Source organism: Triticum aestivum, chromosome 6A, assembly GCF_018294505.1.
Source record: "Triticum aestivum cultivar Chinese Spring chromosome 6A, IWGSC CS RefSeq v2.1, whole genome shotgun sequence".
NCBI classification, from domain to species: domain Eukaryota; kingdom Viridiplantae; phylum Streptophyta; class Magnoliopsida; order Poales; family Poaceae; genus Triticum; species Triticum aestivum.
In genome coordinates, this window is record NC_057809.1 from 132,005,549 (window position 1) to 132,032,176 (window position 26,628).

The following is a 26,628-nucleotide window of genomic DNA, read 5'->3' on the forward strand; positions in this document are numbered from 1 at the left end:
TCATCATTGCGACCTATAGTGTCCCTTGTACAAGACCCACCAGAGAGGGTAGCGGAACTCATGCTACCAGCTATGGCTGCATGGAATGAGCAGCTGGTTCGATTTGTGTTCCTGCCTACGGATGCAGAGGCGATCTTAAGGATCCCAGTGTGCACCAGAAATACTGAAGATTTCTGGGCATGGCACCCAGAGAAGAAGGGCCGGTTTACAGTCAGTTCGGCATATAAGTTTATGGTGAAAACCAAGATAACTAGGGAAGACTGGCTTGAGGGCAGATCGGGATCATCAAGTACTGACAGAGAAGAAAATGATTGGTCTAAATTGTGGAGTCTGACGGTGCCGTCAAAACTGAGAATATTTTTGTGGCGTTTGGCTCGCCATTCACTGCCCACAACAGACGTGTTGAGCAGACGAAACATGGCTACCCGTGACGCATGTCCGTTGTGTGGGACACCTGACTCATGGCGCCATGCCCTGATCTCCTGTACGTCCGCGAGGTGTACGTGGGCATTGTCAGACCCTCTGTTGGTAGCAAAAATGGCGGAGAATACAGAGCCAGGAGCTAAGAGCTGGCTATTTCAGATGTATGAGGCCCTTGATCACAGCACGTTCACGAGAATGGTGGTGACCCTGTGGTCTATTTGGTATGCTCGGCGCCAGGCAATACACGAAGGCGTTTTTCAGTCTCCTATGCAAACGTCTTCCTTTGTGAACTCCTATATCAGTGAGCTGGATCAAATTGCTAATACGGAAACCAAGCCAGTTATGGGAATTCAGCATCAGGTGGGCCCAAGACAATGGCTTCTTTCACCTAGTGGAGTGGCAAAGATTAATGCTGATGGTGCAGTTGCACGCAACATGCGCGGTGGGGCTGTCGCCGCTGTGTGCCGAGATCACACCGGAGCTTATTTGGGGTCCTCGGCTGTTGTCTTCCGGGACACAAGAGACCCGACAGTTTTGGAAACGTTTGCATGCAGAGAAGCACTATCACTTGCAGAGGATTTACATGTTCAGAACCTGATGGTAGCATCTGACTGTCAGGGAGTTGTAAATGACATAGTTCATGGAACGGGAGGTCATCACTCAGCCATAGTCCATGAAATTATGAGCCGTAGAGATAGTTTTAATCAGTGCTCTTTTGTCCATGAGCGTAGGAATCACAATTTTGAAGCTCACAATCTTGCCAAATTTGCTTGTAATTTAGCCATAGGTAGACATATTTGGTTGGGTTCTCCACATAACCCAAGGCTTGTACCTATGAACATTATCGTGAATCAATAAAATGGCGAGATTTTCTCAAAACAAAAGTGAGAAGGACACAACATGAAAACCGTGCGGGCGATAACCGCAGGATCGGTGGTGATGTGGCAGCAGAAGAAGTGAGAGAAATTTAGTGCTAAAAGCTGACGTGGCATAAAGCTGATGTAGACAGTATGCATGTTGAAAGAATTAGTAATAGTGGGGAGCAACTTCTTAAAAATGTAAGATGCGCATACGCTCATTCCTTTTATTTTTTTGAATATCAGTACAGCCACAAGCGTTCATATACACGCACATACACTCACCTCTATGAACGCACACACGCACGCCCTATTCCTATGAGCACCTTCGAAAGACTGAGCCGACATATTATCTTGAGATTTACGAAGTCACGGTATGCGCCTCGTCGTCGACGGAAACGTCTCCTCCCACTGAATGCGCATCGCCGGAAATCCTGAAATAAATACGAGCACCAAGATTTGAACCTTGGTGGGCTGGGGATACCACAGTCCCTCTAACCATCCAACCACGGGTTGGTTCGCATACACTCATCCCTATGAGTACCTCCGAAAAACTGAGCCGACATATCATCTTGAAAAAATACTACACGTTGCTCCGTGGTGTTAGAATGTAAAATGGAAGGTAAATATTCGAATTGTCCCATAAAAAAGGAAAATATTCGAAGATTGATTAGTAGTATATAACATTAAATAGCATTTTATTCTTTCCTTATTTACCTTCAATATTTAAGTGCGCTATAATCTCTTCATAGTTACCCGCAAAAGAAATCTCTTTCCTAATTTGTAGACGTAAATAAATCCCTAATAGCCCTGCACAATCATTAACTTATTCTACTTTTTTTGATAAAAAACACATTTTACCTTTTTGCGGGAATTTTAACATATAATATTACCTCTTTTTTTGATAGGTTAACATATACTGTATATATTAGTACCTCACAAGAGGTAATAGTAAGGCTAGCCATTGAATCACACAAAAATGATGGCTTGCATGGATTTCAACCATTTTTTAAAAGCTCGCCTTAGAAAGGCTATAACCCCTCCATTTTGAAAGGGAGCGAAGGCCATAACAAATTGCAAAGTATAAATTGGATTTTTTTACATGATAATATGTGTCTCGTTCATATCATAAATTACAGGAACAATGGCCGACCGACGGTCCAATAGAAGGTCTCTGTATACTGGAGCATAAAGGGAGTAATAACATTTTAAATTCGACGTGTCTGCTGATCAAACGCGGTCCGAAAAGCTACACACAAAATGCTCGAACAAGGAGAAACTTAAGCCGACGCACCACGAATCCTTAAGGCAACCCTGGCGAACCTTTCCAGCCAAACACGCATTGCTTGACGGAGCAGCCTCAACACGAGGAAAGCAAAAGCAGAGCCGAGCTACACACCACAGCTAGCCAAGGCAACGCGCACTCGCACGCACAATGATGTCCGCTTTTCTCCTACTCGTGCTCTGCTCGCTGGCCCCCGCCGCCCTCTCCGTCCCGCCCCGCCCGCCGGTGCGCTGCGGCAGCGACGGCGACGGCGACGCGGGCTGCGTGCTCTCGAACGCGTACGGCGCGTGGTCGAGCGACCGCGCGGACTGCCCCGTGGCGGCCGTCGCGTACCCGGCGTCCGAGCGGGACGTGGTCGCGGCCGTGGCGCGCGCCAGCGCGGGCGGCATGCGGGTCAAGGCCGTCAGCGGCTTCGCGCACACCATCCCGAAGCTGGCCTGCCCCGGCGGCGGCGGGAACGGCAGCGCGGCGTCTCTGCTGATCAGCACGGCCAGGTACGCTGGCGTGGAGGTGGACGCGGCGGCGCGGACGGTGACCGCGGACGCCGGCGCCCCGCTGCGGGCCGTGATCGACGCGGCGGAGGCGAGCGGGCTGAGCCTGCCGGCGTCGCCCTACTGGGAGGGGGTGAGCGTCGGCGGGGCCGTGAGCACGGGGTCCCACGGCAGCTCGTGGTGGGGCCGGGGCGGCGCCCTGCACGATCATGTCGTGCGGCTCAGCCTCGTCGTGCCCGCCGGAGCGGCCGACGGGTGGGCCAGGGTGGTGCCGCTCGCCAAAGGTGACGCGCTCTTCCCCGCCGCGCTCGTCTCGCTTGGCCTTCTAGGGGTTATCTCCAAGGTTAGTACTGAACTACTGATCACCACTGTACTCTGCCCTAGATGTGGAGTTCAGAAAAGGACCAAGAAGGATTGTCGAGCGTGCGCCGTTCTGTAGTTCAGACTTCCTGCAGGGACTACATTCTGTTGTACTAGCCTGTCGGTTAAATTTTGCATGTAGTACGATCTGTACTCTGGCGTTCTATTTCGTACTGCTAGTAAGACAAGGAAAAATCTCATTGATGTGCCGCCATGTGTTTAGCTGAAAACTCTGATTCTGAGCTTTTGGTACTTAGAAACATATATGATGTACTGGCATAGATACACAATGACAGAAGACAAAAACAGATCTAATATGTGGCATATGTCTTGTTAAGTGTGTTAAAACGGATGAAAAATCTCTTAAATGGGGGCAAATCCTGTAAACAAAATGTCAGAAGAGAGTTGGAATATGAAAGATGTAACATAATAAATCAACTCAAGCATACTGTTTCTTCTCAGAAAACAATATGGATTCTTTGATTACAATTTTGGTATTTTGGTCCTGTTAGAGTTGGAATGACCTGTGTAACGCATACTAGTCCAAGTGGCCCTGGAAGGCCCTACTAACTCTTCGATTAGCAATTGAGTGCGGCCAACCACTAATGCTTTCTTGACTAGATGAAGCATGAAACATCACCAGATCTAGATCCTAATCCGAGAGAGACAGGTAGTACATGTTGTTAATACACCGTTGCCTATTGCCGCCGAAATGTTGAGTGGCAAATGCTTTGCTGTCGCTATGAATGCAGTGCAAAAAATTTCAGCAGAAAAACAACGTGACATAAGGATGGCAATGGATAGGTATGAGGCGGGTAGAGCAATATCATACCCATACATGTGTAGTCAATGGGTACGCAATTCTACCCATACTCGTACCCATACCCGACGGGTACCCATACCCATTGGTAGATCAAACACTACACAAGTTATTCACAATTTTACATTCATCCATAGCTCATTTGACAAAAAAAACATTTATCTCAACTCAATAACAGATAGATGAGTACAAAACAATTATCTCAATTGAAATTGATAATTGATGACAACTTTAACATAGGTCAAAAGCTCGCAATACACTTCACGAAATAGCATCCGATAAATATGTAACATGTCAATATAAACAAATAGGATATGGGTATATCCATGAGTACAAAGCTATACCCGTGCCCTACTCACGAATTAACGGGCGGTATATGGGTACTACTTTTTGGTATAAAATTATGCCCATATCCTGCACATACCCTTATTGTGACACGACAACTCTGAAAAGACAGGAAAAATGCATGCTTGCACGCATTGTCATTCTGAAGAGATCACATGTTCAGATGCAAGTTTTGTTTTACTCATGTTTCATCATGTCCAACTCCCAACTGATGCATGGAAGATATATATACTGTTGGTACGCAACTGCAGGTCACTCTGGCGCTGGAGCCGAGGTTCAAGAGAAGCGTGACCTACGACTACAGGGACGACTCCACCTTCCAGGACGACTTCGCGAACCACGCCGCGCGCCACGAGTTCGCCGACATCGCCTGGTACCCGTCCCAGCACCAGGCCGTGTACAGGCTCGACGACCGCGCGCCGCTCAACGCCACCGGCGACGGGGTCAACGACTTCATCGGCTTCCGCTCCACGCTTATCGCGGTCTCCCAGGGGGTCAGGGCGCTGGAGACCGCGCTGGAGGGGTCGAGGAACGTCAAGGGCAAGTGCGCAATGGCCACGGCGGAGATCGCGGCGAAGCGGCTGATCGGCAACGGGCTGCGCCGAAAGGACGGGCAGCCGTTCACCGGCTACCCCGTCGTGGGGTTCCAGGGCAAGATGCAGACGTCGGGCTCCTGCGCGCGCCCGCCGGCCTCCAGCCCGCTCACGGCGTGCGCGTGGGACCCCAGGTTCAAGGGGCTCTTCTTCTACGAGAGCACGGCCATCTTCTCGCCGGCGCGGTTCCGGTCCTTCGTCCTCGACGTGAAGAAGCTGCGCGACCTCAACCCGGACGGCATGTGCGGCGTGGACGTCTACAATGGCCTGCTGGTCCGGTTCGTGCGGAGGTCGGAGGCGTGGCTGGGCCAGCCGGAGGACTCCGTGGTGGTGGACTTCAACTACTACCGCGCGGCGGACCCGTCGGCGGCGCGGCTGAGCCAGGACGTGTGGGAGGAGGTGGAGCAGCTGGCGTTCGTCAAGCACGGGGCGCGCCCGCACTGGGCCAAGAACAGGATGGTGGCCTTCCGGGGCGTGCAGGGGAAGTACCCGGGATGGGCCAGGTTCGCCGCGGCCAAGCGGCAGCTGGACCCGCGGGGACTGTTCGACAGCCCGTGGTCCGAAGACGTCGTCGGCGGCAAGGAGCTCAGTAAGGACGATGGGTGCGCGCTGGACGGGCGATGCGTCTGCTCTGAGGACAGACACTGCAGCCCGGGGCAAGGGTACTACTGCGGAACGGGGCTTGTGTTTTCAGAGGCCAGGGTATGCAGGTACTCTGCCTCGCAGCTTGTATAGGACATGCACCCTCTGTTCGTAAAAACAGAGATAGTAATATACAACACTTCTGTTCTATATTTTTCTAAGTTGCCTGGATTTTAAATTTTGGGTCACTCGATTGAGGCCGTTGATTCTGCTATGAGATTTGTGCTGTGTTTTTTAATGGGGCTGTTCTATGAGCTGTTTTTTTGGGAGCTTACTAGTTTCGAGAGCCCCGAAAGGGTCACCTCGGGTGGGCTCAGAGCGCCCCATTTGGCGGGCTCTTAGGCGCCGTCACGTATCATGCTCTTAGTACTTCCTTCGATTCTTGATTTTAAATTTTTCCGCATGTGTTTTTTATCCTTTTAGATGGTTTTTTTTCAGTTTTTTCTTGTTTCATCAGTCTTTCTAAGCTTTTGGACAATTTCTTTTAGAAAAAATACATTTACACGAAAAAATGGGTTTTCTTTTTTCTTTTGTTTCTGTGAGAGACATAGATTTACTTTTGCGAGAGGCCCGACCAAGTATCTCAAAAAATAGAAAAAGGGGTTTTCTTTTTCTTTTTACTTCCACGAAAGGCATGGTCGTGCCTCTTGAAAATGGAAAAAAGAGAAAGAAAACACTTTTTTTCTTCCGCAACACGCACAAATTTGCTTCCACGAGAGGCATGGTCGTGTCTCTCAAAAATGAAAAAGAACACGTTTATTTACTTCCGCGAGAGGCACGACCGTACATCTCGAAAACGAAAAAAATGTGTTTTCTTTTTTCCCTTCAGCGAGAGGCACAAGTTTACTTCTCTTAGAGACATGGATTTGCTTCCGCAAAAAGCATGACTGTGCTTTTTTTGGAAAGGAAAAAAACATATGCTCCTGGTTCGGTTTTTACGTCCCCTTTTTTGTGATTTTTTTTCGTCAAAACCTACCAGCATGAGATCTAGTTTTGAAGATCTCGACCCGAGGAATCCAACATTAAAAACGGTTCGAGATTTGGATGCACGGTTTAAGAGATAAAATATTTTAAATAAACGAATCTACGAAGAAATGAAAAACTCACAAGTTGCGACAAGTGACACACAGTGCGCCACTTGTCTCAACCTGGAAGGTGGGAATGACCTTTGCAAAAGATGCTCCTTAATTAGTGATTTCATTTTTAGGGGTGTTCTATGAGCTCGTTGAAGCCCAATTATTTGTACCGCCCAGCCATCCCTCCTTCCCTTTGTTTTTGTTTTTTGTTTTTTTGTTTCTATGCATTTCTCCGTTTGCCTTTTATTTCCTTTATTAGTATCTTTATTTTATATCTATTTTGGGGAAAAAATTACTATATCATCCTCCTTTATTAATTCGCTACAATAGTAGCATCGAAACAATCAGCGGGATAACATCCCTAGGGGGGTGCCGCCAACCATAAATCTGGAGGAGAAACTTTTGCTAGCCTAGCTAATTCATGGGCTACTCTATTGTTCTCTGTATAGCAATGTTCATACAAAATATGACTGAAATCTAGGTACATGTAATAACAGTCATCGAAGATTGCACTGGCCACCGAGGATGAATAACCATCCTTTAGCGTTGAAATGACCTCCGAGCTCCGTGTTCACTTCGATCTTGCTACACCTAGCAGTGCTGGCAAGATTCAAGCCAAATCTTTCTGTACGTTTCCAACATATCTACTTTTCTCACGCTTTTCCTCTTATTTTGGACTATAATTTGCATGATTTGAATGAAACTAACCCTGGACTGACGCTGTTTTCAGCAGAACTACCATGGTGTTGTTTCTGTGCAGAAATAAAAGTTCTCAGAATGGAACGAAACTTTGCGAGGAATTTTTATAGAATATATATAAATTTCTGGAGTCAAGACCTATCAGAGAGGGGCCCCTGGGTGGGCACAACCCACCAGGGCGCGCCCCCTCTCCTAGCACGCCCAGGTGGGTTGTACCCATCTGATGGTGCCGCAGTCGACCCCCCTGATACTATAAAATCACATATTTACAGAAAAAATTTAGGAAGAAAGAATTATCGCGATCCACGAGATGGAGACGCCACCAAGCCCTGTTCTTCCTCGGGAGGGCAGATCTGGAGTACGTTTGGGGCTCCGGAGAGGGGGATCTTCGTTCTTCATCATCGCCAACTCATCTTCATCGCCAATTCCATGATGCTCTCCATCGAGAGTGAGTAACTCCTTCGTAGGCTCGCTGGTCGGTGAGGAGTTGGATGAGATTCATCATGTAATCGAGTTAGTTTTGTTAGAGCCCGATGCCTAGTATTCATTATGTTCTTAGATTGATGTTGCTATGACTTTGCTATGCTTAATGCTTGTCACTTTTGGCCCGGGTGCCATGAACTCAGATCTGAACCGTTTATGAATTCATCATTATATCCATGTTTTAGATCCGATCTTGCAAGTCATGGTCACCTACTACGATTATGATCCAACAACCCGGAGTGACAACAACCGGGCCCACTCTCGGTGATGACCGTAGTTTGAGGAGTTCATGTATTCACTATGTGTTAATGCTTTGTTCCGGTTCTCTATTAAAAGGAGGCCTTAATATCCCTTAGTTTCCAATATGGACCCTGCTGCCACGGGAGGGTAGGACAAAAGATGTCATGCAAGTTCTTTTAATAAAGCATGTATGACTATTTACGGAATACATGCCTACATTATATCGATGAACTGGAGCTAGTGCCGTATCGCCCTAGGTTATAACTGTCATATGATGAATATCATCCAACAAGTCACCAATACAATGCCTACGAATTTATCTTATATTGTTTCTGCTAAGTTACTACTGCTATCATCATTGTTACACTTGCTACAAAATTACTTCTATGACTGTTACTATTATTATTGTTGCTGTTACTACTATCAAAACTATCAAACTACTTTGCTACTGATCACTTTGCTGCAGATAATTAATCTCCAGGTGTGGTTGAATTGACAACTCAGATGCTAATACCTTCAAATATTCTTTGGCTCCCCTTGTGTCAAATCTATAAATTTGGGTTGAATACTCTACCATCGAAAACTGTTGCGATCCCCTATACTTGTGGGTTATCAAGACCTTTTTCTGGCGCCGTTGCCGGGGAGCATAACTATATTTGTTGAGTCACTTGGGATTATTATCACATTATCACTATGAAGAATCTGAAAGATCCAAAGACTAAGATATTTCCCTCAAGGACGAGGGAAGGTAAGGAACTGCCATCTAGTTCTGCTTTAGATTCACCTTCTGTTATGAGTAAACTTGCAACACCACCACATGCTATTAATTCTGATATATCGCAAGTTATTGATGATGTTACTTCTACTATGAATGATGCTTATTGTCGGTGTCAAAACCGGCAGATCTCGAGTAGGGGGTCCCGAACTGTGCGTCTAGGCGGATGGTAACAGGAGACCGGGGACACGATGTTTTTACCCAGGTTCGGGCCCTCTCGATGGAGGTAAAACCCTACGTCCTGCTTGATTAATATTGATGATATGGGTAGTACAAGAGTAGATCTACCACGAGATCAAGGAGGCTAAACCCTAGAAGCTAGCCTATGGTATGATTGTTGTTCGTCCTACGGACTAAAACCCTCCGGTTTATATAGACACCAGAGAGGGCTAGGGTTACACAGAGTCGGTTACAATGGTAGGAGATCTACATATTCGTATCGCCAAGCTTGCCTTCCACGCTAAGGAAAGTCCCTTCCGGACACGGGACGAAGTCTTCAATCTTGTATCTTCATAGTCCAGGAGTCCGGCCGAAGGTATAGTCCGGCTATCCGGACACCCCCTAATCCAGGACTCCCTCAGTAGCCCCTGAACCAGGCTTCAATGACAACAAGTCCGGCGCGCAGATTGTCTTCGGCATTGCAAGGCGGGTTCCTCCTCCAAGTACTTCATAGAAGATTTTGAACACAAAGGTAGTGTCCGGCTCTGCAAAATAAGTTTCCACATATTGCCATAGAGAGAATAATATCTACACAAATCTAATCTGCTGACGTATTCCGTAGCGTGACATCACACCACGGCCAAGTCTTTATTCGAATCGTTTTACTGTCCCACCTCAGCGCGTTTAGCGAGGCGGTTTCCTTGGCACGTCTTGTCAAAGGAGAGATCGTGTCCCCTTATTCCGAGATTCTCATCAATACAGGCATGGGTAACCCAACCATACCCGTTGGTATGTTTTCTCGATCAAAGGCGAGTCCCAAACGGTCACGGGGAGGGCCCTTGGTATTCAACCTCTTATAAAGAGACCAAGGCCTTACTCCTTTCTTTCAATCTCAAACGAGTTCGCCCTTCGCCTCGAGTTCCAACACCCAAGGCTCCAGATTTCAGGTGCTTCGGACCTTCGACAATGTCCGATTCCGACCTTCGAGGCCGATCGATGCCCTCCTCCGTCATGGAGGAGGACGTGCTGAAGTTGAGAGAGGCCAGGTTCTTGACTGGCGAAATCTGGCATAGGCTGCCTGCTCAAGGGCAGGTCATTCCCACTCCCAAGCCTGGTGAGAGTGTGGTGTTCATGTCTCACTTCCTTCGGGGGCTAGGCTTCCCGATGGATCCCTTCGTGAGGGGGCTCATGTTTTATTATGGGCTGGAATTTCACGACTTAGCTCCGGAGTCCATCGTCCATATTTCCTCATTCATCGTCGTGTGTGAAGCCTTCCTCCGTATTACTCCTCACTTCGGACTATGGCTCAAGACCTTCAAAGTAGAGCCGAAGAGGATCGAGGGACGGCACGCGGAGTGCGGAGGTGCTTTTATAAGCAAGAATGCTGGTGCTCCATGGCCCGAGGGCTCTTTTCAAGAGGAGTCCAGCTTAGGGCAACGAGAGTGGTTTTACATCACCGTTCCCAGGGGCACCAAGTGGGTGGCGCCACCTGCCTTTCGCTCGGGTCCCCCACCACAGCTAGTGTCATGGGTCAATAAAGGACCGGACTGGGGGCCATCCAAGGACGTGCCCTTGTTGCATGGCCGCATTCGAGATCTCTTAGAAAGAGACATTAGCCTGGTCGTGGTGACGCAGGTCATGTTGATCCGCCGAGCCTTGCCCGGCAAGCGTCGCCCCCTTCGCCTGTGGGAGTTCAATCCGGAGGGACCACGAGCTCTCCAGCATTTCATGGGTGCAACGCCCGTGGAGATGTACAAATTGTTCTTCGGATCACAAGCAATGTGTCCGGACTTGACCGAGGACGCAGGTCTAAGCTGCAACCGCCCGGATACTCAAGTAAGTAGCCATGTGCCCGGACTCGCAATCCGCATATTTATCATAAAATTGCCCTTAAAAGAGTTGTCCTTTAAACAGGAGTGGATAGCGAAAGCAAAGCTAATCAGGTGTCCGGCCCCCCTCCCCGAGACCACGCCGGGTCCCGTGCTAGTCAGGATGTTGGAGGTTGTGCCTTCGGAGGAAAGCGAGGGAGGGGACAAGGAAGATACGGCCTCCTCGAAGGAGGTTGTCTGGAAGGGAGGAATCGAAAATTCCTCTCCTCAGGGGAAGAAGAGGACCACCTCTGAAGACCCGCAGACCATGGCCTCAAAGCGGGGGAAGAAATCTTCGCCAGAGGGTCCTGTGCTGGGGGATACTTCGGCCGAATTATGCCCTCAAGGGGATCAGCCCTCCACCGAGCCATAAGTAGAGAGGAGTTTTCTTTTTAAGAAATGAGAGAAATCCTTGCTTTATATCTGAGAAAAGTAATCTAAAATTTACCTTGTAGCTCGGACCTTAGCCCTTCTCAGCAGAGCTTGTCTTCGGGGGATCTTCTTCCGGAGATGATGGAGAGCAGAACGCCTCCCCCTGTCGTACCGCCTTGCGAGGCGGGCGACCCTGAGGTATCGTCGCGGAGGGTTTCTCCGAATCCGGCAAGGCCGGAAGGTAGTCATATGGCCCCCCAAAGCCCTCCACGTCCGGCCTTTGAAAAGGGCCATCGGACGAGTCCAGCACCGTCTGGTGCGCGGTCGGAGGAGCTGAAGGATCTGCTAGGGCGAGCATCTATCTCAGAGGAGCACCGTGCATTGATGGGTACGGTGATTGAGAGGATTTCATCCGCGGAGAGCGGATTGCACGAGGCCGTCAGGAGTTTACTGACAGGCTTTGAGGTACGCGAAATAATGTACCCTTTTTGGGCAGTTGCACATAAATAAGATGCGCCCTGTGTAGATAGTAGCCCCTGAGACTCTGTGTGTTGTCAAAAGTGACGACGCGCAGAGGATCATAATCCCAGGTCTAATACGCAACTTTCATACATAGGTGGCGAAGTGTCGGGTGGCCAGCCGGACTGATGAATTTGCTGAGCTAAAGCGGCAACTTGATGTGGCAGATGCCGACATCGCGCTTGTCAACAAGCGGCTTGACGAGGCACAAGGTATGTAATTACTCCGGCGGCACCTGGTAAGAGGAGCTTTATGCCAGTATCTTACAATGTGTGCGCTTGATGCAGATGGTGCTGCTGCCATGGAGAATCTTTGGGCGGAACTTGCCCGAGCCAAGGAGCAAGCCAGGAAAAGTGATGCGGCTGCCGAAAATGCAATTGAAGAGCTGAAAGCCAAACAGGCTGCTCACTACCGAAGCAAGAAGGAAATGGCCGAGATGGCTGTGAAGCTGAAGAGCGCTGCTGACCGTTGCAAGCTTCTTGAAAAAGAAGATCAGGCGGAACAGATGGACCTGGAGAAGGACATTGCCGATGCCAAGGATGCTCGCTCTGCGATGAGAGCTATGAAGGAGGAGCTGCGTCAGGCCGGAGAGATCACGGCTGGAAAGCCCTTTATGCTGCGGAGGAAGTTCTGTGATCCTAAACATGCTCCGTTAGACTGGATGTGGAGTACGACAGACACCTATCTGGATTTGGCAGCGAGTGCCGCAGATGCGGCCGAACACTTCCGAGATCAAGAAGATCGCGAAGTGGAAAAGCTCTTTTGGTCGCAGTTCCACAATCCGGAGCGTCCACTGTCATTAGCCGATCGTTTGGCCGAATGGGACAAGCTAAATAGGTTGTACGGACTCGCCATGAAGTATGTCATGAGTCATCTGTGGCCAGAGAGGCCAGAGCCGAAAAGTTATTTCAACTTGGTGCAGCAGTTCCTTGGTGCGGCGCCACATATCAATGCGATGAAGAGGTCAGCGTGCATAGAGGATGCGCGGATGGCTCTTGCCCATGTCAATACATACTGGGCGGAAATGGAGGCCACCGATGTTGCATCCCCAGACTCGGATGGAAGCCGAGTACCTGTCGAGCACTATTTTCAGGAAGTTCTGCAAGGCGCTCGTTTAATAGAGACATAGTGCTCGAAGGATACTATATTCAAATAGCATATATTATTGTAAAACAATATTTTGATAAATTGTAGAAGCTTTTTATACTTGTGCCTGCAAGTGTTATAATACCTCCAGTGCGGCCGTTTAACATATATGTATATATAATCTGAAAGATGGCAGTCGTCGGCTTCAGCCCCCACGCACATAATGCGGGGGTGTTCGCAGTAGGCGCATTTTCACACTTGATCCAACGTCTTGGTCCTACAAAGGAGGTGATAGCGCAGCGAACTAGGCAATCGGACTATGATGCTTTATCACTTTCACTTAGCCATAGGAGTCTGACAGTGAGGCTACTTATATAGCCCCTGGTGGCGCCTGCGCTCGCCCGAACTCGGGGTGCGTATGTGCCTGGCCGGGAAGCGGCCCTTCGTTAATGCGGAGGAATCCTAAAGATTCCGGTAAGTCATCGAGTGGTTGACCAGTCTCACGCTATATCATGACAGTCAGTTTTCGGCTTTCTCTACTGAGGTGCTTGCCTGGCCGAACCGGGGCACAATCGCAGTAGTTCTCCTGGTGCCGCCTTAGCCGATAGAGCGGAACGTAAGGTAGCAAAACACAGGAGCCGGGAAAACCCAACATTTGACCAAAGACATGATTCGGAGCTGATGCATATAAGGCCAAACTCGCGACGCCGAACACTCCCTAAGGTATTCGGTCTTTATGAGGGCGGGCGGGATAACGCCCTTAGTAATAAGCCCCTAGTGTCTAGGTACGCGCAAAACTCTGACGTGGCCACATGCCAAAACGCCAGCCTCCTCCTTGGTTATACAAAGAAACCAGGGGATGTGTATCAACAAGAGACAGTAAAAAAGGTTTACGCATGGTCTTAATCTGAAAAGAATCCTTGGAACGGGTCCCTGTTGCACGTCTGCGCCTGTGTTTCCGTTGTGCCGTATCCTGGACGGGCGTAGCACGGTGTTCATCTGTAAAAGAGAGGAACTTAGTTAAAGAAAGATCATGCTGAACATGAGTTATACTAAATAAACAAAGTATAAATCGAAATGGGTAAAATTGAGCTTTATTGTCTCTTGTTTTATATGCGCGGAGCCCCTAGTACAGGGGTATACGACTATTGAGCCTTTATCAATTGTATGTTTATGCCGGACTCGTCTAGCTGTGTCCATGGTCTTGACGACCTGTTTAGGTGCTTTGGCTGGTGAAGCCGCTTTATTGTGGGGCTGTCAAGGCAGCCACACTATCTTCCGCGTGGGAGGAACACTCAATGTTTTCCCTTTAATGAGATGATGCCTCGTGGACCGGGCATCTTAAGCGTAAGAGATGCATAATGTGGTATTGCGTTAAAGCGGGCGAAAGCTTCGCATCCCAGCAGTGCTTGATAGCTACTTGAGAATGGGGCAATGTGGAAAGTTAGTTGTTCACGACGGAAGTTATCGGGGGAGCTGAACATAACTTCTAGCCGGAGAGAACCCATGCAACGTGCATCCGGGCCTGGCGTTACCCCTTGAAAGGAGGTTTTGCTATGGCGAATTTTTGTTGGGTCTATCCCCATGTTGCGGATTGTGTCCTGGTATAACAGGTTTAGACCACTGCCGCTATCCATCAGGACATTTGTAAAGTGGAGTCCACCGATTATTGGATCTAATACCAAGGCAGTCCAGCCTGCGTTCCGGATACTTCTAGAGTAATCCTGATGGTCGAAGGTGATCGGTTTTAACAACCATTGGCGAGACTCCTTTGGGATAGGCCGTATGGCGCATATCTCTGTTGGCGCCATTCTGTTTGTCACGTGAAGTAAGTTTACTGTTTTGACTTCTTGTGGGAAATCCTTTTGTTTCCTGGTGCTCTGCTTGTGGGGTTCGTCGTCGTCCTCACTTGGTGTGTCGAGCCCCTTGTGTTTGGCATTGAGTTTGCCGGATTGCTTGAAAACCCAACAATCTCTGTGGGTATGGTTCACAGGCTTCCCGGGAGTACTGTGTATTTGACATATCTTGTCCAAGATTTTGTTTAAGTTGGATAGCTCGTCCCTGTTATCCTTGAGGGGCGGCTTTCTCTGATTCTGTCGCGAGCTTTTGAATCCGGCGTTGACCTCCGTGCTCTTTGGGCTGTTTCCCTTATTCCGACGCTAGTCCTTGTTGCGTCGGGGTTTCTCGTTTCCATCCCTAACTTCGGATGTACTTGGGTCGCTGGTGCTACATCTTGCCAACCAGCTGTCCTCTCCTGTGCAAAAGCGGGTCATGAGGCTTGTTAATGCGGCCATTGTTCTTGGCTTTTCTTGGCTGAGGTGTCTGGCGAGCCATTCGTCTTGAACGTTATGCTTAAAAGCTGCTAGGGCTTCGGCGTCCGGACAGTCGACTATCTGATTCTTTTTAGTAAGAAGTCTGTTCCAGAATTTCCGGGCTAACTCTCCGGCCTGTTGAGTTATGTGACTGAGATCGTCTGCATCCGGAGGGCGGACATAGGTCCCTTGAAAATTTGCCCGGAAAGCATCCTCAAGCTCTTCCCAACTTCCAATGGTGTTTTTGGGAAGGCTTTTGAGCCAATGCCGGGCTGATCCTTTAAGTTTGAGGAGTAAGTATTTTATGGCGTGGAGGTCATCTCCTCTGGCCATGTGTATGTGGAGGATATAATCCTCAATCCAGACCCCAGGGTCTGTTGTTCCATCGTACGCCTCTATGTTTACGGGCTTGAATCCCGCTGGAAATTCATGGTCCAGCACCTCCTCGGTGAAACATAGGGGGTGTGCGGCACCCCTGTATTTGGGTGTGCTGTGATGTTCGGATATTTGTTGTGTTGCATTGCTTACTAGAGCTTGCTTTCTTGGCCCGTAGATAGATCTGGCTGGGCCATCTTTTTGATGTGGATCCTTTGGTGGACCGCGTGCCGGCTTGTGTGCGGCGCCGCTTGCCGCTCCATGCTGGCCATGCGATCGTCTATTCGACCGGGTGGCCTTCCTGTTTTTTGACTGCGGGGGCTCTAAGGCCTCCTCGTCGAATTCAGGCAGTAGCTTTCGCTTTGGATAGCTTTTTGTGCGGCGACTGCCGCCATATTTGTCTGTGGTGTTGCGTACTTTGCTCCATCTGATTCTGAGTGCATCTTCCGCAGTTTTGAGCTTCCGCTTCTGCTTTTTCAGGCTACGCGCAGTGGCGACGAGCCTTTTGTGGAGGTTCTTCTGCTCCATTGGCCTATCCGGTGTAAGGTCGTCCGGACTATTGTTTTCGCCGGGGACGGGGTGTTCGGTTTGTTTATCCAAGTTGCCCTGTTCGGACGGTTGCTCGAAGGCATGTTCGTCGTTCGCCGGCTCATCCTGCTCTATGGCTGGGTCTGTATGGCTACTGTCTCTGTCGAGGCAGGGCTTGGAGCGGCGCTTACGTCGCCGCTTTGATTGCTTTTCGAGTGAACGATCCCTCGTTGCATCCCTGTGTTCCTCGTCGTCGCTTCCTTTGGGTGTGTCCACCATGTATACATCATGAGATGAGGTGGCTGTCCAGTGCCTTATAGGCGTTGGTTCATGTTCATCTCCTACTGTAGGATCGAAAGTATGTCTAGAGGGGGGTGATTAGACTACTTACCAAGTAAAAACTTAACCTTTTCCCAATTTTAGTTCTTGGCAGATTTTAGCTAATGTAGGACAAGTCAAGCAATCATCACACAATTCAAGCAAGCATGCAAAGAGTATATTGGCAGCGGAAAGTAAAGCATGCAACTTGCAAGAATGTAAAGGGAAGGGTTTGGAGAATTCAAACGCAATTGGAGACACGGATGTTTTTCCCGTGGTTCGGATAGGTGGTGCTATCCTACATCCACGTTGATGGAGACTTCAACCCACAAAGGGTAACGGTTGCGCGAGTCCACGGAGGGCTCCACCCACGAAGGGTAATGGTTGCGCGAGTCCACGGAAGGCTCCACCCACGAAGGGTCCACGAAGAAGCAACCACCCACAAAGGGTCCACGAAGAAGCAACCTTGTCTATCCCACCATGGCCATCGCCCACGAAGGACTTGCCTCACTAGCGGTAGATCTTCACGAAGTAGGCGATATCCTTTCCCTTACAAACTCCTTGTTTCAACTCCACAATCTTGTCAGAGGCTCCCAAGTGACACCTAGCCAATCTAGGAGACACCACTCTCCAAGAAGTAACAAATGGTGTGTAGGTAATGAACTCCTTGCTCTTGTGCTTCAAATGATAGTCTCCCCAACACTCAACTCTCTCTCATAGGATTTGGATTTGGTGGAAATAAGATTTGAGTGGAAAGCAACTTGGGAAGGCTAGAGATCAAGATTCATATGGTAGGAATGGAATATCTTGGTCTCAACACATGAGTAGGTGGTTCTCTCTGAGAACATATGAGTTGGAATTGTGTATGTGTTCTGATGGCTCTCTCCATGAATGAAGAGGAGGTGGAGGGGTATATATAGCCTCCACACAAAATCCAACCGTTACACACAGTTTTCCAATCTCGGTGGGACCGAATCAACAAACTCGGTCGGACCGAAAAGGTAAACCTAGTGACCGTTAGAGATTTTCGGTGGGACTGACATGCAACTCGGTAGGACCGATATGGTTAGGGTTTGGGCATAACGTAATCTCGGTGAGACCGATTACACAAACTCGGTGGGACCGAATTTGGTAATTAGCTAACCAGAGATTTGGTCAAGCAAACTCGGTGGGACCTATTTGCTCTTTCGGTGAGACCAAAAAGTTACAAAAAGGAAACACTGAATTTACATTGCAATCTCGGTGGGACCGATTCGCTCTTTCGGTGAGACCGAAAAGTTACGAAAGGGAAACAGAGAGTTTGCAATCCCATCTCGGTGAGACCAAGATCCCTATCGGTAGAACCGAATTTCTAGGGTTTGGCAGTGGCTTATGACAAGTGAAACTCGGTGGCGCCGAATAGAAAGAATCGGTAGGACCGAGTTTGGCTTAGGGTTTAGGTCATATGTGGATATGGGAAAGTAGTTGAGGGTTTTGGAGCATATCACTAAGCACATGAAGCAAGAGGCTCATTAAGCAACACCTCATCCCTCCTTGATAGTATTGGCTTTTCCTAAAGACTCAATGTGATCTTGGATCACTAAAATATAAAATGAAGAGTCTTGAGCTTTTGAGCTTGAGCCAATCCTTTGTCCTTAGCATTTTGAGGGTTCCACTTTCACATCCATGACATGCCAATCATTGAGCTTTCCTGAAATAGTCATCTTGGAATAGCATTAGCTCAATGAGCTATATGTTGTTATGAATTACCAAAACCACCTAGGGATAGTTGCACTTTCACCTACATCGTCGTCCATACCGTCGATGTCTTCGGTGTCGAAGTCGAGCACGTCTTTTAAATTATCGACAGTGGCTACGAAGTGGGTCGTGGGTGGGCATCGGATTTCTTCGTCGTCCACATCCCAATCCTGCCAGTCATAGTCCGACCAGGACTCTCCTGACAAAGAGGGATACCTGAGTGAATTCAGAATGTCGCCGAAGGGCGAGTGCTGAAAGATGTCTGCGGCGGTGAACTCCATGATCGGCGCCCAATCAGATTCGATCGGTAGGGGCGCGGAGGGCTCGGAGTCCGGAGAGGAGTCCGGCATCTTGTAGTCACGGGCTTCGTGGAGGACAAGGCTGGTGTTCGGCTTGATCGCCGTAGAGATTGCAGCCCCCGAGGCGGTGTCTAACCACCCATCCTCGATTGGTGTGGTCGGCTCCGAGCCAAGGGTTGGAGCGGACACAGGTGTGGCCTCCAGGGCACTGTTCAGCGGCAGAGCTAGATCATGCCCACCGGGACAGTGCGGCGCGCTCGGCTGCGGCTCAGATCCGTCGAAGATCAAGTCTCCACGGTCGTCCGCTGTGTAGTTTAAACTTCCAAATCTGACCTGACGGCCAGGGGCGTAGCTTTCGATCTGCTCCAGATGGCCAAGCGAATTGGCTCGCAGTGCAAAGCCGCCAAATACGAAGATCTGTCCGGGGAGAAAAGTCTGACCCTGGATCGCATCGTCGTTGATGATCGGAGGAGCCATCGGGCCTAAAAGTGACGACACAGAGGAACTCTCAATGAAAGCACCAATGTCGGTGTCAAAACCGGTAGATCTCGGGTAGGGGGTCCTGAACTGTGCGTCTAGGCAGATGGTAACAGGAGACCGGGGACACGATGTTTTTACCCAGGTTCGGGCCCTCTCGATGGAGGTAAAAGCCTACGTCCTGCTTGATTAATATTGATGATATGGGTAGTACAAGAGTAGATCTACCACAAGATCAAGGAGGCTAAACCCTAGAAGCTATCCTATGGTATGATTGTTGTTCGTCCTACGGACTAAAACCTCCAGTTTATATAGACGCCGGAGAGGGCTAGGGTTACACAGAGTCGGTTATAATGGTAGGAGATCTACATATCCGTATCGCCAAGCTTGCCTTCCACGCCAAGGAAAGTCCCTTCCAGACACGGGACGAAGTCTTCAATCTTGTATCTTCATAGTCCAGGAGTCCGGCCGAAGGTATAGTCCGGCTATCCAGACACCCCCTAATCCAGGACTCCCTCACTTATGATGATGCTAGTACCTTGCTTGATAAAAAAATTGCTAGAGTAATACAACATGATGTTGTTGAATCTGATGATGAGCTTGAAACTGAAACTCCTGAAACACCTGCTAGAACTAGCCCTCCTAGATATGAATTGCCTAAGGTACCGGAAGGTTATGTTATGAGTGAAGAAACAACTAGAGATATTCTTCATTGCAATGATAGAGATGATCTAGAGAAATTATTACACAAGTATAAAGCAAAATCTCTGAATGCTAGAATGAAATGTGATCCTAAGTTTGCTACTTCACCTATCTTTATTGATGATAAGTATTATGAATTATCTGTCGACCCAGAGTTAATTACTTTGGTTGAATCTGATCCTTTCCATGGTTATGAAACTGAAACTGTTGTGGCACATCTTACTAAGTTGAATGATATAGCCACCCTTTTTACTCATGATGAGAAAACTCGCTATTACTTTATTCTCAAATTATTTCCTTTCTCATTAAAGGGTGATGCTAAAGCTTGGTAGAATACTCTTGCTCCTGGTTGTGTGCGTAGTCCCCAAGATATGATTTATTACTTCTATGAAAAATATTTTCCTGCTCATAAGAAACAAGCTGCCTTACAGGAAATATTTAACTCTGTGCAAACTAAAGAAGAGAGTCTCCCACAAGCTTGGGGGAGGCTTTGCCAGTTACTTAATGCTTTGCCTGATCATCCTCTTAAGAAATGAAATACTTGATATCTTCTATAATGGACTAACCGATGCTTCTAGGGACTTCCTAGATAGTTGTGCTAGTTGTGTTTTCAGGGAACAGACTATTGCTCAAGCTGAAGAATTATTGAATAACATATTGAAAAATTATGATGATTGGACTATTCCTGAACCACGGCCTAAACCCACTCCGACGAAGAGGGGTATATTATATCTTGGTCATGAAGATATGCAAGAGGCAACGAAATGTATGTAGGAAAAAAAGGTATTAAAGCCGAGGATGTTAAAAATTTACCTCCTATTGAAGAAATACATGGGCTTAATACACCACCACTGCCTAAGGTGGTAGAGGTAAATTCTCTTATGAAGTTTAATGATAATGATAATCCTCACAATATGCATCCTAGTTAATGCCTTTATGAGTTTGAAAACTACATTAGAAAACAAGATCACTTCAATGCAAATGTTATGAAACAATTGAAATATAATTCTGATATGATTGCTCGCTTGAGTGATTTGTTATTTAGAATATCAAATGATGTTAGAGGTGTTGGAAAACATGCTTCTATGGTTCAAGCTCAACTAGAATAAGTTGCTAAATCACAAAGAGAATTGCTTGATGAAATGAATCATAATATGCATGACTTTGCCGTTAGAGTTGCAACTAGAGGAGGTAAAATGACTCAGGAACCACTTTATCCTCAGGGACATCCTAAAAGAATAGAACAAGATTCACAAAGAGCTAACACTAGTGCACCTAGTCCTTCTAGAAAGAAAAAGAAAAATGATAGGACTTTGCATACTTCTAGTGAACCTGAAATAGAAAAACCTCCTGATAATGAAAATGAAACTTCTATCTCAGATGCTAAAACTCGGTCTCGTAATGAACATCCACCTAGTGATAATGAAAAAGATGATGATGAGGTTCATGAAGACACTCAATCAAATGATAAAGAACCGAATAATGATGTTGAGATAGAACCACCTGTTGATCTTGATAACCCACAATCCAAAAATAAAAGGTGTGATAAAAGAGACTTTGTTGCTAGAAAACACGGTAAAGAAAGAGAACCGTGGGTTCAAAAACCTATGCCTTTTCCACCCAAGACAACTAGAAAGAAAGATGATGGAGAATTTGAACGCTTTGCTGAAATGCTGAGGCCAGTCTTTTTTCGTACTCGCTTGACTGATATCTTGAAAATACCTCCTTATGCAAAGTATATGAAAGACATCATCACAAATAAGAGAAAAATAGCGGAAGCTGAAATCTCCACTATGCTTGCTAATTATACTTTTAAAGATGGAATACCTAAAAAACTTGGAGATCCGGGAATACCAACTATACCTTGCTCTATCAAAAATAATCATGTGAAAACTGCTTTGTGTGATTTAGGAGCTGGTGTTAGTATTATGCCTTTCTCTTTATATAAAAGACTTTACTTGAATAAACTCACACCTACTGAAATATATTTGCAAATGGGTGACAAATCAACTACCATACCTATCGGTATCTGTGAGGATGTGCCCGTTGTTGTTGCTAATGTTACTATTTTGACTGACTTTGTTATACTTGAGATGCTCGAGGACGACAACATGCCGATTGTCCTTGGTAGACCCTTCTTGAATACCGCAGGGGATGTTATTGATTGCAATAAAAGCAAGGTCACTTTTCATATCAATGGTAATGAGCATACGATGCACTTTCCGAAGAAACAATTCCAAGTGAATGGTATTAATGTTATTGAAAAATCTCTGACAATCACTATGAAAGTTTTAAAATACCTCTACCTGCTGTCAAAAAGAAATATGAAATGCTTATTGTAGGGGAAATGCATATCCCCATGAGGTAACCTAGTGATTTACGAAAGTTCTTCGGTTTCATGCTAATCGAAAGTGGTTGTGAATAAGACTTGATCAACCTTATTAATGAATCATTTTTGAACGATATAAAGTTGATGAATTTAGTAAGCACTACATTCTGTCCCTACTTTTCAATCTCTGTTTTTATTAGTTAAATAAAATAAAATGCCATGTTTTGTCTATTTTCTGAATTTCCCGTGCAATAAAAAAATGACCCAAAAATAAAAGTTCTTAGAATGCCCTGAAAATTGAACATGATTTTTTTTGAATATTTGAGAACTATTGGTGCAAATAACATCAGAGGGAGGTGCACCAGGTGGGCACAACCCACCTGGGCGCGCCCTGGTGGGTTGTGGTCCCCACGTGGCCCCCCTCACTTATCTCTTTAGCCCACATCATCACCTACCTCCAGAAAAAATTCCTCATTGCTCTCTCTCCTGTGTTCTTGAGCTCAAACCCGCGGATTTTGATCGCTTTGCTCGAGGCACTGTTTTCGAAACTGTTTCGGGGGATTGTTGCTTGGTATGTGACTCCACCATTTGTCCAATTAGTTTTTTGTTTTAGTGGTTTAAACTTTGAATAATTAGTTACTCTTGGTGCTGCTGTAGATATGCTTGCATGTTCGATTCTTAGTGTTCTCAATTTTGTGAAGTTTTGTTGAGAAAATTTTGTGGACTTTCAGATTTTTATTTTCAGAAAATTGTACGTGAACATGAATATCGGGTGTTATTGGGGAGTCTTCTAACAGTGATCTCCACCCTCGGAGGTTGGCAGAGGTATGGCCGTGCAAATGGCCGCACACCCCGTTCCTGCAAGAGGCTGGAATCCATGAGGAGTTCATGCAATACATCGCTAATGCTGGCCTCACAGACTTCATCGCAGATGAGTGTGACCAACACCAAATCCTCTCTAACTTCTTTGTTCAAAGTTTTACTTTCCTGCCTCGAAATAATCCTCCTGAAGTGAGCTGTGACTTATATGCTGAAAACCATCAGATACCATTTACTGAATTTTGTGACATATGCATGATCCCCTCTGATGGGAGCTTGGCCGAGCCTAGGCCGGCTAGGTTTGAGGCCTTTTATCGCACTTTGACAGTGGGGGATGCGAGAGGGGTGTCAGCCACCACGGCTGCTAGCTTACACTTTCCTGCTATACATTATTTTGCTTTATTTGTTGCTAAGTGTCTACTTGCTAGAAAGAAATTAGGTGAGCTCAGCGCACCAGACTTTGCTGTTTTACGCCAGGCACTGGAGGGTGACAACACTTATAGCTTGGGGGCTATTGTGGCTCATCGCCTCCATCTTAATAAATCTCAGGGGGGAATACATGGTAGGATTTTTGCTACTCGCTTGGCGGCTCACTTCGAGGTTGAGATACGCCCTCATGATTACCCTCTGACCAAGGTTTACCTAGATCGTGCTGCCATGGATCACCACCATTTTACTGATGATAAATCCCCTGATATTCCTATTCCTTATAACCTGGTCTTTAGCGTTAAAACTTGTGATATTATCCCCTTGCCTGCTCCTGCTTTGTTTGATTCTGTTGCCAGGGGCGGATATAGGATTATGCCTGAGGACATCACCGCCTACCAGAACGCTTAGGCTGCTGCAGAGGTAGTGCGGGAGCCTCTGCAGTGGGATCATTGGATGCCCACTCCTCAGTACCCCTACTACCCTCCAGGCTACTGATCGATTACCAACTTAGGCCAAAAGCCTAAGCTTGGGGGAGTATGTGTTCTCACCGACATTACATTCATGTTCACATATCATTCTATCTGTCGGTGCTCACACTTTTTCATTGTATCATCCATGCTTAGATTTATTTTCTTGCTTTCTTCTTGTGTGTTTGAAAAACTTTAGAAAAACCAAAAAAAATTAGTTGTAGTAATTTACTTTCTATGCATGCTTAGTAGTAGCACTAAAAAGAAAATCCAAAAATATTTCCTTATTCTTCTTCTGCTTGTTGGGAGCTTTCCCGTGTAAATAGTTTTTCTCGTTTTTGTTTTTTATTTACTTGTTGAAGAAAACCAAAAACTCCAAAAATATTTCAGTGTGTGTCTCTGAATTTTTTTATTCGAGTCTTACCGAGGAGAAGACCACAATGAAAATGTTGAGTGGCTCTCATATGAATAACTCTTGAACTAATAAAGAGCCCATTTTACCTTGTCTTCTCCTATTGAATAAAATGTTTTACAGATTCCAGCTTAGTCCATGGCACTCTTGCACTATTATTATTTTCATATCGTTCGGTCATGCAAGTGAAAGGCAATAATGACGATATTCGATGAACTGGCCGTGGCAAAGAGAAACTGGTATGAACTCGACTTGTTCTGTTTGTGTAAATATGTTTAACCTAGTATCCACGCTTCAGCCCATTATGATTAAACATGTTTCCAGTGACAATTAGAGATTATAGTTTCTCATGCCATGCATAAGTAGCTAGGAGTGGATAATGATTTATCTTGTATATTGCTACCTCTTGAGCATGCGTTAGTTTTCCCTTGAAGAGGAAAGGGTGATGCAGCACAATAGCGTAAGTATTTCCCTCAGAATTTGAGAACCAAGGTATCAATCCAGTAGGAGGTAACACAAAAGTCACCTAGTACCTGCACAAACAAACAAGAACCTCGCAACCAACGCGATAAAGGGGTTGTCAATCCCTTCACAGTTTCGAATACTTCTGTAACCCCAAAAATTCTGAAATAAATTGGTGGACGTGAGGAATTTGTCTATTAATCATATGCAAAAATAATCAACCTAATTGCACTCTCCAGTAAAAAATGGCAGCAAATCTTGTGAGTGCTAAAGTTTCTATTTTTTAACAGCAAGATCACAAAGACTTCCCCCAAATCTTCCCAAAGGTTCTACTTGGCACAAACATTAATTAAAAGCATAAAACCACATCTAAACAGAAGCTAGATGAATTATTTATTACTAAACTGAAACAAAAATAAAATTGGGTTGCCTCCCAACAAGCGCTATCGTTTAACGCCCCTAGCTAGGCATTGATAATTTCAATGATGCTCACATGAAAGACAAGAATTGAAGCACAAAGGGAGCATCATGAAGCACGTGACAAACACATCTAAGTCTAACATACTTCCTATGCATAGGCATCTGATAGGCAAACAAATTATCATAGCAAGCAAAAACTAGCATATGCAAGGAAGTGGAAAGAAACAATAGCAATCTCAACATAACGAGAGGTGATTTAGTAAAATGAAAATTTCTACAATCATAATTTCCTCTCTCATAATAATTACATGTGGGATCATAGGAAAATTCAACAAAATAGCTAAAATATCTTCAACACGATCCACATGCATGCAAAGTTGACACTCTTCCAAAATAGTAGGATTAACATTAACTAAAGTCATGACCTCTCCAAACCCACTTTCAATAATATTGCAAACACCATTATCAATCTCATATTCATCATGGGTCTTAAATAAATTTTCAAGATCAAAAGAAGAATCACCCCAATCATGATCATTGCAACAAATAGTAGTCATAGCAAAACTAGCATCCCCAAGCTTGGGGTTTCACATATCATTAACACAATTGACATTAAGAGAATTTATGATAACATTATTGCAATCATGCTTTTCATCGAAGGAACTATCAAGTGTGGGTGCAATAGCAACGATCTCATGTTTAACATAAGGAACTATAGCAAAATCATCTTCATAAATATTGGAATCATGGCCACAAGAATAGCAAGCATCATGTTCATCAAGGGATATTTCAATCAAATCATCGGAATAATAATTATCTATAGATTCATGCATATCATTATTTTCTTCCCAAGCAACGGTCATTCTTCCAATAAATTCTTTGACATAGACATCATAAGCATAGTTTTCATAGCAATATTTAAGTATGTCAAATTTTTCAGATTCATAGAGAGTAATATCATACTTTTCAATCAAAGAAGCAACTTCATAAGCACCCTTAAAAGCAACAAATTCTTCAGTTTGTTCGATATCATAGTAATTACAAACACCCTTTGCATAAGAAGATTAGATTTCATTATCATTAAACTCACATAGGTAGGGGAGGTGTTTTTTAGGGTTCTTAGAGCAACAAGTAAAATCATAAATTTAACAAAGATTCCAAGCATAACATAGCAACCTGTTATTTGATCCCATAAGAGTCTCCCTTTTTCAGACAAATGGCGATGTACAACATGAGCATGCTCATCTAAAGATTTCCCATCAACTAGGCTAGTTGGGGCTTCAGCACGAGCGCATAAGGATTGAAGATGATCCAAGTAGAACAGTTTAAGTGGATTCATATCAATAGATTTTTAGCAAGCAAAGATGCAAGCAAATAGAAAGCACATGGAAACACAAACAAAGATACATACGGGAAGAAGGCGAAGAAAAGGCAAAGGTGAAGTGGGGG

The 26,628-nt window shown here is 46.1% G+C and overlaps 1 protein-coding gene across 1 annotated transcript; it reads left to right on the plus strand.

The window, feature by feature from the left end:
• Positions 1–2,501: 2,501 nt before the first annotated feature.
• Positions 2,502–6,030, plus strand: LOC123132483 (L-gulonolactone oxidase 3). Its single transcript, XM_044552285.1, has 2 exons — positions 2,502–3,399; positions 4,833–6,030. The coding sequence occupies exons 1-2, from the start codon at positions 2,716–2,718 to the stop codon at positions 5,907–5,909; spliced, it is 1,761 nt and encodes a 586-aa protein (XP_044408220.1). The 5' UTR covers positions 2,502–2,715; the 3' UTR covers positions 5,910–6,030.
• The last annotated feature ends 20,598 nt before the right edge of the window (positions 6,031–26,628 follow it).